The sequence below is a fragment of the Myiozetetes cayanensis genome, unplaced genomic scaffold, assembly GCF_022539395.1.
Source record: "Myiozetetes cayanensis isolate MyiCay16 unplaced genomic scaffold, myiCay2020 scf2-11, whole genome shotgun sequence".
NCBI lineage: Eukaryota > Metazoa > Chordata > Aves > Passeriformes > Tyrannidae > Myiozetetes > Myiozetetes cayanensis.
This window is the reverse complement of record NW_026087411.1, coordinates 35,691,033-35,703,381: the sequence shown is the minus strand read 5'-3', so window position 1 is coordinate 35,703,381 and position 12,349 is coordinate 35,691,033. Positions and strand designations below refer to the sequence as shown.

Below are 12,349 nucleotides of genomic sequence, written 5' to 3'. Positions count from 1 at the left end.
CCAGACAGTTAAGCTGTCAGAAGATTGTATTTACAGAAGTTATAACAACTGTATAAGTAGAACGTACTTTATTAGATTACCTTCTCTATAACATTCTCCAAGGAAAACTACATGAGCCTTACTTGTGACTGTTTTTGAGCTACATTTGAACAGGTAAAAGCATTTATTTATTAAAATAAAAAATAACCTTACCACTTACAATGTTCAAAGTGTTAGACACAAAAGAATTTAAACACCAGATATGCTATGTAGTCAAATCTACATGAAGACATAACAGCAGGCTATTTCAATTCCTCACCCCCAACAAACAGGAGACAATCTTTTGATAATCCACGATAGTCTGTTCTTAGCCAGCCTGCAGTGCTTCTCTCCCCACTACCGTCACTTAGACAGCCTTAAAATTTAGGAGGAAATCGAGAGTAGTTTTAACGAGTTTGGAAACTGTACGATTGTTGCAGAATTTCAAGAACTCCACAGAAAGAAGAAATACAGCATTTTTAAAAATGACTTGAGTTTTTTAGCTTTGAATGTAGCTTTTTTTCCTGTTTGGTTTTTTTTTTTTTTTTTTAAAAAACCTAATTGGGCTTTCCCTGACAATCATTAACACTAACGAACAAAGTAGTGCCTTCTCTCAAGTAGCTCATTGATCAACAGTGTTTTTCATTGCAAATATTGTCATACAGCAACGTTGGGTTTCACTCCATCAGTATTCAAGAATAGCTGATAACCACATACTGACTCAAGTATATTCTTCCATATACATATATGTGTTTGTGTAGTCTTTCTGATTGCTTTTTAATTCCTAAAATAACAGGTAAGGAGACAGCAGGTACAGCAAACTCATGTGAAAATGACCCAGTGTAAAAATAACTGACAATTATCACTCAACAGCAGCCTGTGTGAAGTTAAGATACACTCAAACCAGACACTCTCTTAAAGGTTATCAGTGGATGATACCTTTTACAGGTAAGGATGTCAGAATTACTTTTCATCCACACAATATCTCTTTTTGGAAGTTTGTCTAAGTTTACTGGTATCTGAGAAGTTTATAGCGTAACCATTACTTCCCAGTTGTAGACAGGTCACTGTTAATTCTGCCACCTTCTTCCCCAGCCCCAAGAACTAGGTAGCTACTTGGAAAGCACAATTTAAAAACACAGCAGATAGTTTCTGAAAGCTTCAAAAAGTCATTAGCAGCCCGTAGTAGACAATGTGAACATCTACTTGCACTTCTAACAATAAAGCATCATGAGATACTAAATTAGTTATATAAGACACCTTTCAGTTATTTGGAGATGACAGAAGTGTCCTTCTATCTTCATAGCAAGAAATATACTGTTACAGAAACTAATACCTCCAGTAAACAAAACATTTGGAAGCAGGAACTCATTTTATAAAGCAAATTAAGAACTAGGAACTTTTTCATAAGACAAAATATCAAGATAAAACTCTTTAATTAGGAATATAATCTTTCACTAGCCCCTGAAAGACAAAAGTGTAAGAAATGATCCCTGCATTCTCCACATTTAAGAGTTACATGGATAATTAATATTTTTTTTTAACTAAATGACAAACAGTAACAGATATTCAATGCATTAAGTCATGTTTGTACTAAGTCATCCCACATTTGACAAAATAAAACTACCTACTTCTTTCCTGCTTGTTCCTGCCTCTGTTGTTCTTGGATGCCATCAGCAGCTTGGTGGAAATCAAACACTAAGAAAATAAATAAGTTGAAAATTTGTGTGAAACAAATAACTGTATCATTATTTCTGCATTATTATTAATTATTTGGATTATTATTAATCAACTGCAGCCTATCTTTTTATCAATGTGGAAAAATAATACATACACTGAAGAAAGGCACGTAAAATGAGAAGAGTTTTTTTCTCCTCTTTTACAAGTAACATTTTTTCAGAGGGAAGAGTTATAAGGTTTTTCAGATACTTTCTTTAAAGTGTTTATTTTGTAGAATACTTGCAGACTGAGTATACAGATCCCACAGAATAACTAAGTCATTTCAGCTTTGTAGTAGCCCTAAAAATTATACAGATTAAAAAAATCATGCAGTAGAAAAAAATCCTGGAAATAGATTGTAGTAAAAAAAAAAAGGAATACTGCTGAAACTTAGGTGGGAACTTAAAGTGAACATTCTCACTTATTCTAAAGATTTCTTAAACCATTTTTATGTTCTAAACAACATCAATTAAAACACATCTGGAAATACAAAAACTCCTGCCAATATCTGTTATGATAACAGAGGTCATCTTCATAAGGCCTGATTTTTTATGCATTACATTGTTACTAACGACAAAGATTATGCAAAGTATCCCTTGCATCAAGTCTTTGTCTATCATAAAAGCCAAAAAATCCCCAACCAAAATCCCAAATCTTACAAGACTCATGTCAAATACAAACATCGGCACACAGTATACAGGTGAACAGAAGCCAGTTTAATCTTTTTAAGTGCTATCCTCCTGAAAGTTAAAAACTAATGTACACATTATACAGGAAAGATTGAAAACTTACAAGTACTTACTTCATTTAGTAAGTACTCATCTCTCTACAAGTGTGGTTTTCCTGTTTGCCTTATCAATTTGGTTTTGTGTTTATTTCCACACATTCCCGTGTTGTAAAGGATTACATTATGCCCAGCAGCCTGAACCTATCTTTGGTTGACCCTTTGTTACAAACTAATTATTCACAGAACAACAACAGCCCTTTTAGAGAAGACATTTTTATCATGACAACAGATCTTCAGATTGCCATCAAAATCTTCGTAAACAGAGGCAATCTGAAAGTTCATTTCTGTTAAGAGGCTGAATGATTATGAGTGACAGTCAGTTACTAAGCCTTCTTATTCACAATTTGTTTAGTGATAAAAACCTCCCACTATTGCCATTGCCATATAATCACCACAGAAAAGTTTTTCTAATAATCAAGCAAGTTCCAAGTCGTTCACCTACAGTGAGTCTACTATCAGAAAAGATATTGGTAACTTAGAAACAGTTACTAACTATTCAACTCATTAGTTACTCCAAAGTAAAAACATTTACTGTAAATAACATGTTCATTCACTACGCTACTCCGGAGTTGTTTAAGAAAACAACATACAAAAAACCCCAAAGAAAGCAAAACCAAAAGCAAAACCTTTTTTCAGTGTTATAAGCTTTAATCTCATAAAGTCCTAAACAGCTTGCATCTTCAGAAAACGACTACCAGAGCAGCAATAATGTTACAATATCCAAAGAGCTAATTTAAAGGATGAATCCATGTAATAAAGATGTGGTAGAGGAAGAGTCTCTGAAGCTCTGCATTGGTGGATTTGACTCTAAACACTATTTTACTCCAGGCTCTGAACTGCAGCGCTGTCTGGAGCATAGGCTGGAATCGGTGCTTGACTGATGAGCTCCTTGTGAGAAGGGCAGTCATTCTCTCCATCCCTACAGAGTCCTCACCACAAAATCTCCTTTCGGAAGCATGTGGCAATTTCCTTGGTAAGGAGACCATTAGTTTGAAGTCAAACCCGGTCATGTGGTTTCCCAACAGAAAAGTTGCTGTAAGCAACACAGCTTTTGCACCAAAAGGGTAAATGAATCCTCCAGTCAATTCACTTTTGAATGCTTTTTGACTGCTGCGTCTTCTCATCTTTGACTTACAGTGAACCTGCTTTCCTGACTAGGTGATGTGTATGGAGTAGGATTAAAGAGTCACTAGGATATAAAATTGGGAGGGTCCTGAGTGAGGAATGTTTTTTTCTAGGACCTTCAGTAAACCAAAGCAGCCCACAGAGACTTAATCCAAAGAAAAGTACAGACCTACGTAAAGAGATGGCTAAAAGTTGTCACACTTTTAATGCCACAAAAAGTTCAGAGAAATCAAAGAATAACAAAAAAAAAAAAAAAATCAACAGAAAACCAAACCCCAAACAGGAACTTACCAATATGAGCCCTGTCAGAAATTATTAGCCTTTTCTCCCAGCCTTCCAGCCCTTAAAAGACAAAAGTAAATAGTTAAAATTATGTTTTGTATAGTGTTTTTGTCTTCTGATGTATAAAGTATAAATGTTTTTCATGTTTAGTCTTCAGTCAATCTATTTAAAGACCAAGCAACCACATTGTAGAGTTTAAAAAAAAAAAAGTAATTCCAGTAATTAAAAGTTGGCATCAACATATAAAGTTGAGAAAATCAGGCTTATTCTGAAGAATTGAAGCTACTCTACTAATTCCTCAATTTTAGCAAATAATTAGGAGCTTTTCTGGTTTTGAATAATCTAGACCACTGCTGCCAAGCACAGCAATAGACATAACACAAAGTATCCAAAAACTGAGTTCTGAATCAAGAAGTGATTACCACAGCACTTGTTTACATTAACAAGGTCAAAGTGTACATCAAAACTGTAAAACGCAAAACAACTGTGAACCGGTTAACACACTTAAAGAAGTTGTTTCACTCCTTAAATTCACTTTTTTAAGCAAAGAAAAATGTCTGTAGGTAATTCGTATTTAGAATATATTCTGAAACTGTACAGAGACTTCTTTTATCTGTCTTCCCATAAGGGACATGAAACTTCTAGCAAGACTCCTGTCAGAAAGCAGCAGCTAAAGGGAGTTATGGAAAAATACATTGTATATAACCTCAACAGAGGCATTCTCCATCTAAATTTTTTGAGGAAAGACCCACAAAATATTTTAAAAGTAGTATGTTAAAATTTTCTCACCTTTTCCTTTCTTTAAGTTTTTTTCAGCTTCTTCAAAGAGTCCTGGCAAATGAATTACAACGCCATTTCCTGAAGAAAACCATTACATTACATTAATTTAATGCATTGTTGAGCATGGGAAAAAATAACAGCTCAAAGGCACTTCATGTTTTATGTGCAGAGTATTTTATTTAAGTTTTTTAACTTTCAAGATAAAGCAATTTTTTTCCTCAGGTATTTGTCTAAAAGACAGATTTACTCCTTTCTACCTACATGTGTTGAATCATTTTAATAAACTCAACTAAACTTTCAATTTAGATGAGGACAAACAGTAACAAAATCGTGGGACAGTCTGAAATGCAACTTCCTCCTCCTCTTACCTAAAATGAACTTCCTGCTTTATACTTCATTTTAATAACTCTATTGTTTTTTAAAAGCTTAGCACATTTCTATGATCATTATAAATGCTAGCATCCTCTCAGGCTGTGTTCCCTCAGCAGCAGACACAAGATATTCTGTACACAGAGTTGGGGTTGTTAACAGACTAGCAAAAATAACAGAGGAAAAAGATCTGTCAAAAGCAAGCTCACCTTCCTACAGCTGTCACACTGCTCAGAAAAAGACTACTAGCTCATACAATTAACTGGCATCACTGAGTGCCTAAGGAGGAGCATTCCCACATGGCAAAACTGAACCATCTTAAGGTCACGCTAAACTCAGTAGATCAAAAGCTACCAGTACAACACCTAGGTAAAAAAGGGACCTGCTGTTCAAAACTATTTACATAACACCTAATTTCACAGAAATAAAGGCATTTTAAGCATCAAAATATAAAGTATTTTATTTATATAAAATTTAAAGTATTTTAAAAATAAAGTATATTATTTATATATAATATAAAGTATTTTATTTATAACCTTCATGGTGCAGTCCTAATCAATGGGAATACTTTATTATAATACTTCAATCATTTTGCCCTTGCCCTTTTTTGAACCTATAAGCTCTTTCACTGGAATCCTAAGTTGGTTCTTTTTCCCCAAAAAGAGACTTTAGGCACCAGGCAAATCTGTAAGAAGCTAGAACAACAAGCTTCAGAACAGCCAAGATCAAAAGACAGAAGATACAGACAAGAGGTTCTGTAAAAAGCTCTCTACTAACTACTGTGTTTTAAAGGATGGGGGCTTTCCTACTCAACCAAGTCCACAAACAACACATGACAAAGAGGCATCCTTTTTTACTGTTTTCAAGCAATAATCTCCTTAAGAAACATAACTGCCTCAGCCCTCAAAATTAGAAACAGTTAACATCCCAAACTCCCTCTCATCAACAGGAATCTATTTCCATGCCCATTGGCTCAATTTCTATAGAAGTATTAGTCAGGGCAAGCTGATCCAAAACTATCCCATTAGCAAGTCACAATATAACAGCTGAAAAGAGGTAATTAACCACCAAATCCCATCAAATATAGAGTTAGTGCTGACTGAGAGTACACAGTCACTACAAACTGGACTGTTGATAATCGAGTAACTTGTGACAGAGACTCTCAAGCTGATGTTTAGCAAACTGTCAATACTGTCAATGACCACTTGCTCTTGGCACATGTACCAAGCTGAGAGGCAAGACTACAGGCTCAAAGCAATGAGGTGCAGGAAGAAGGGACAGGAAGAGCATGGTAACAGAGTCCTGATTTGGACAAGTACACTGTTTAAGGGACAGGAGTTCTGGGTATCAAAAAAGCAAGATGGAAGTGTTGTGAGGTCATAGTCTTTAGTGACCCAGAGATCCACCTACTTAGGGAAACAGCACTCAAGGATATACGTAGTTATAATGCTGTGTACACATTTTATATTTGTCTTCATTTTTAGAAGGAAATTGTATTGGCTACACAGTATTATTAAGCAGGTTGGTCATATAAACAATCTAAAGGAAAAAAAACAAACATGTAGGATTGGAAACAGGATTCCAAGACAAGGAGGGGAGTAAGTAGGTTTGTAGGGACAACATATAGAACAGTCTAAATCCCCTTTCAGGAATAAAACAAATCATAGATCCTGACATCACCTAATACTGCCGCTGCGCTAAACTTCTAATGTACTCTCCTGAGAGGACTTCTTGGTAAGAACTTTACAGTGAGGAAGTCTTTTGGAGTCAGCATTCATTTCACAATTCAATGGAAAAGAGAGGGAAGATCTGTGTTTCAAAAAGTACCGGTAGGGACTTAGCAGGGCTAAAAATTTAAACGGAGAGGAGGTATTTGGAGAATAAAATAAATAATTGATAAAGAAAATAAGAGTGAATAGGAAAATGAAGATATCCTGGGTGGCTAGCTGTTTGTATCGATAGATAAGAACAAATGTGAACTATCCAAGACAGTACAAGAAGCTTCCATAATCCAAACTTCAGAAATGAGTTAGGGCAGTATTAGGATGACAGCAGAACAGTTCAAGTCTATTAAAAATTGAAGAAAAAGAATCCTCACCTTGTATGTCCTCAGATACATTATTTTAACATGTCAGAAGGCTGTAACTACAGTACTCTATCTTTTAGAGATGTCCACTTACCAATGAATGCAGTGACCTTTGGATTGATGATCCCACTTGGCAGAAGGTGAAAGTCATACTCCACAGCATCCACAACAACTGTATGTCCTGCATTATTGCCTCCCTGAGTGGGAGGGAGAGAGGGAAGAAAAGAAAGTTTTTTATTAGTTTTTGACACTAAAGGCAAATGAACACAGTATAAATATGGAATAAACTTGTTTCCAGCTCCAATTCCACATTTTCATTTCTGTTACTGACAAAAGATCTTTCAGAGATTTCCTTTTCCCAGGAAGTCAGCCAAACTTCTGTCAAACTGGACAATTTCAACATCAGTATTATCTGCCATACAGACTTTGCACAGTGTTTTGGTTCATCAAAGGTACAGAAGCTTGGAATAAGATTAAAATGTTTCTAAAAATTATTGGACAGAAGCATGAATATTCTAGATAATGTAGTCATTTCTGAAAGCCATCATCAATTTCATTAGCTTTCTGTTACAATTATGGGAAGTGTTGAAAGTGGAACTGCAACCTTAGTAAAGTAAAAAAAAAAAACCTAATTAAACTCCATAAAACCATACAGTTATTGGGAAAGATAAGTCTAGCTGTTTGGCAACGTGCAAGCTTGTTGTTCTGAATTTTGAGTTCAGTCTTTTGAGTGCTTTTGTATGAACAGCAACCAGCAAAGTTAACTAGTTCATTCTACACCTCCTGTGTGATGAGAGAGGTTCTGTAACAGTACAAATTCATTTTTACCTAAAATGTTTCATTTAAGGAGAGAATCTAGAAACAACTATGACTTTGTGGTTTTGGAAGTTACCAGAAACCATTTACTTAAAACTAACACTTAACATTTCTAACTCTTTTCACTACCACAGAGAAAGAATTGAGAGATTTGTTAAAGTGTGAAATAGGTCTAAAATACAAAAAGAAGCTTGTGACTAAGTCTTAAAGAGGGTCAAGAAAGGCTTATGAAACTGAAAAGATTACGAAACAGTTACTAAATATCCCCAGATCTTGTTTGTTGTACTTTTGAAAATAAGCTTATACTCTCTTGTGACCCAGTCATTTGTGCAAGATAAGGTTACATACAAAATGGTTGTTTGTCATAACCACAGGAACAGGCACCTTGCACCAGAAATAAACAAACTGCTTCAAAGAAGGAAAACCTTAAAGCAAAGACTTTTAAACTCAGCTGCATTTCAGCACAAGACAAACTCAATAAAGCATTATATTAAAAGAAGAAGAAAAAGAAATTATATGAAGTATTAAGCCATGGAGTTATAAATCTGAAATATTTCAGAATATTGCCTCACATAAGATCTTTTCTAAGCAATGAACTCACTACTTCTACAATGTCAAAGCATGAATCCAATACATAAAGCCGTATCTGACAATACAAATAGAGAACAGTTGTAGATACCAAACATTTTTGCCAGTACATAAACACACATGCCACAGTTTTTTCCATGTAGTGAACACTACCTGGAAGCAGCTGTAAAGATTTCTGGATGCAGATTTTCACTGCAAGTGATCTGGGGGACTCAGGCAGAGAATGACAAATTTTTGATTCACAACATGTGAAACCAGGTCTTTCAAGTTTATTCTTTTAAGAAAATAATAAATGTTCAGGAATAATCCTCCTGCTTCCGTTTTTTCTACTCAATAGTAGCTCTAAGAAAGATTATTTCACAATCTACCACTCTACAACTGTATCTTTGATTTTAAAGTATGTTAACTAGCTGCATTAGCACATAGATCATTTACAGTTACTTTTGAAATGCAGTGCTGATACTCCTCAGCTACTGCAAGTTACTCCAAAACTAGATATTATTCTAAGAACCATTAAGTCCTATACTAGTAACTAAGTAACTAACTAAGTAACAAGAGACACCAGTTTTCTACTCAGTGTTTGAGAACCTAAGCAAAACGTTTCCTGGTGAAGAACAGTTATGCACTGAAGTAGCATTTATAGTCAAGTACATCTGCTGAAAGTGGTAATTAACTTCTTCCACATCAGGTTCCTTCAAATTATTTCTTTCTATTAGATCCACTGTTATTATCAGTCTAGTTAATATCAGTTTAACATGAACACCAAAGCACTTTAGATGAATATTCAATAGATAGGTCTAAGTACAACACTGAACTAATAAGGTACTAGTAATTTACAAATGGGAAGGTAAGTCCAAAGTCTCCCACTGCAGCATAAACAAACTGGACTAATCCATAAGCAATACTAAGATCAGTAAATTCATTTGAAATTCTCTACAAGCTGGATGAGTTAATGTTTTGCTTCTCAATTTAAGAAAAAAAAAAAAAGAGTTCTCTAGTGTCACGAATGTCAAATAAAGAAAAAAATGGTCACTATAGAGATTAGATCATGATCAACAATAAATTCTTAGTGTCAAAGTTTGCCAAGCCACTGGTGCCATTCAGACGCGGAAACTTAAAGTTCAGCAGTCACATGTGCTTGAGTAAGGTGTACAGCATGCAGCCTCTGACTCTGCTAATCACGAGAACACAGCTCCTGACTTTTGGTGGTGTCAAGATTTCTTCTTTGCACTGCTGAGTGATGCCAACGTGTGTTGGTTCCACGCTCACTGAAAAATACCCCACTGTTAACAGAATAAAAATGGTATTTTACCTTTTAAACCTTGAACTACTTACACAACAGCATTCATGATTCATCTAGAAGTAAGATAGTTCTATTTACTTCTGCATATTTACTGTGAGTATTCTTCAAGAGATTTTGCTAGAGACTAATGTAGAAAACGTGTGATGAATCACCCTCTGAAGACACTCTTAGACCATAACTAATACCTCAAGGTTTCCAAAAGCTTATTTTCAGAGTAGACTCAAATTTGAATCTCAGAATTTAGTTGTTGATAATATTATGATGCCAACAACCGGAAAAGATTCAGTCCCAAAAGTGCTATTGATAGCAGCTGTCTGGTAAAACATTAAGTCACTTCACGCTCTGCTTTGGATGTTACACTGTCATAATATGCCATTTTGAAAAATATTTTTAATTTCAAATGCTACTTTAGGAGCCATTAAAATAACAGCATGTCATGAACTCAGTTTTCAAAATTCTTCTGCTGATTTACAGGTAAGCTCTACCCTAACCACAGAAGTGCAAGCATATGAATTGTAATATATTAAAATAATGGTGCACACTTTACAGTGAACTTGCAGTAAAGTGTACACATGTGTGCTCAGACATTGCTCAACATGGGTTTGGTAAACAATTCTCATAACAGAAATCTGAACTCAGAGTTCTAGTGGTGGTGAGGTGAAGGAGAGTGTTGTTGTTAGGTTATGAGGTTTGAGTTTGTTTTGGGTTGTTTTTCCCTCATCCAGAAACTGATGTTAATGCAGGCAACTATTGCCTCTGAGTATAACTCCAGGTGTAAACTGATGATGTCGCTCCCGGTTTCTTTGCTTTCCATCTGGATTCCTCACTCCTCCTCCCTCAAACTAAACCAAATGGGATCAGTTAGGTCATTCAAACTAACATTCCTTTCATTCAAATGTTTAAACACTATTAATGGAGAACTAACTGTGGAATTTATTTTCACTATTACTTAAAGTTCATGCTCAAATGATCTTCAATATCTTGCATAAAGCTTTTGCCAGAGGGAAATTGAGACATACAAGTAACTTCTTGAGGTTGGTAATACTCCCTAGTTAAGTAAATAAAATAATCAGTTTACTACATCTCGGTAACCTTCTAGGTACCAAAAAAACAGAAGTTCTCTCCCATAAATGGGAGAGAAAAAACTGAAACACCCCTGTGCAAACACAAACAGCGGAGAAGTGTGCAGCAAGAGCAAAAGATGTTGCTACTCAGTCTGGAATACACTAAGTGCATGTAGCATTCTGCCTTTCACTTTGCACAACAAGACTTCCTTCAGCTGAGCCAGCACATGTGCCATGGCCAAGATACTCATGAGGGCAAGGCAACTCTGGATTCAGCTACAAATAGATGGATCGCACAAAAGGACAGAGAGGGAAAAGATGACTTCTTATATCTGAGAGGTACAAGAAGGCCCCAGTAGCACTCTGAACAAAGAGCTTCTTTACTGGGATGCTTCCTTCCCGTTCTGCAGAATGGTAGCAGAGAACTGGTAGAAGAATGGTAGCAGAATTCAGAATGCAGGCTATGAAGGACGACGTCAAGTAGCCCAGGCTTTGCCAGAGGAAGAGAAGTAATATTGTGCAGGTATAGAAAAACCAAGAAAAAAAATTAAGAAGGTAATCAATACAACAAAAGAGCATGATATAGTCAGCAATGTCTAACAGACTCAAGACTGTGCTTTCATGGTACTGCAATGTAATATTTTATTCCAAAATTACTCAAAAGACACTTTTTGAAGGACAGCAAAGACACAAATACCTAATAAAAAAGACAAGCAGAGAAGCCCTGTTGAGGAGAAAAACCAAAAAACCCTAACAAAACAGTCCAGGATAGGGGATATACATAGGACCAGAAGAGAGCTTTCAAGGTCAAAACACAGACCTCCTGAACCTTCTTCATAAATTTTTGTGTTCTCTCCCTCTGCTTCCATGGTTTCCACGCTCAGATACAGTTGTATAAGAGTGGTCTAAACCCACTGATCTAACATATGAAGAAGGAAAAAAAAAAAACCCCACACACCAAAACAAAGCAACCACACACACACACAAGACCTACTCATTTCTTTATGTGCTTCCTAAAACCATGTTTGTGAAAATTTTCTTTTTTCACTGCTGCATCTCACAGGATGTTACAATACCATATACAGCACTGTAAACTCTCAGATCACCTGACAGAACAGGAGAATCAAGATTTTGGACCTAAATAAGACTGTCTCAAGTCACTTAAAAACCCTTCCCTTCTCCCCAAAACCTCCTGCCTCTGTCAGTTTAAACAGTTATTACGAAGAAAATGTGTAATTAAAAAACAAAATTAAAAATTCATAATACTCTAAACATTAATCACAGAAATTCTGATTTTCTTTCAACTAACAACTGTGTATATTATTTTCTTAAATACAAAATTACCAAAGAGAAGATCAATCATTGTGTTCATTTCTAAGTATACCCCTGTGCACATTATTTAAGTTCACTTA

General features: G+C 35.5%; 1 protein-coding gene across 1 annotated transcript in view; it reads right to left on the bottom strand.

Annotated features, from left to right (window-relative positions):
* Nucleotides 1-12,349, bottom strand: part of ADSS2 (adenylosuccinate synthase 2) — a 38,201-nt gene that overhangs the window by 14,290 nt on the left and 11,562 nt on the right. The window contains exons 2-5 of the mRNA XM_050314635.1: nt 7,261-7,363; nt 4,721-4,789; nt 3,941-3,991; nt 1,650-1,716 (exon numbers count right to left, since the gene is read on the bottom strand). Of these exons, the coding sequence (XP_050170592.1) occupies nt 1,650-1,716; nt 3,941-3,991; nt 4,721-4,789; nt 7,261-7,363 (290 nt within the window). The remainder of the gene's footprint in view (nt 1-1,649; nt 1,717-3,940; nt 3,992-4,720; nt 4,790-7,260; nt 7,364-12,349) is intronic.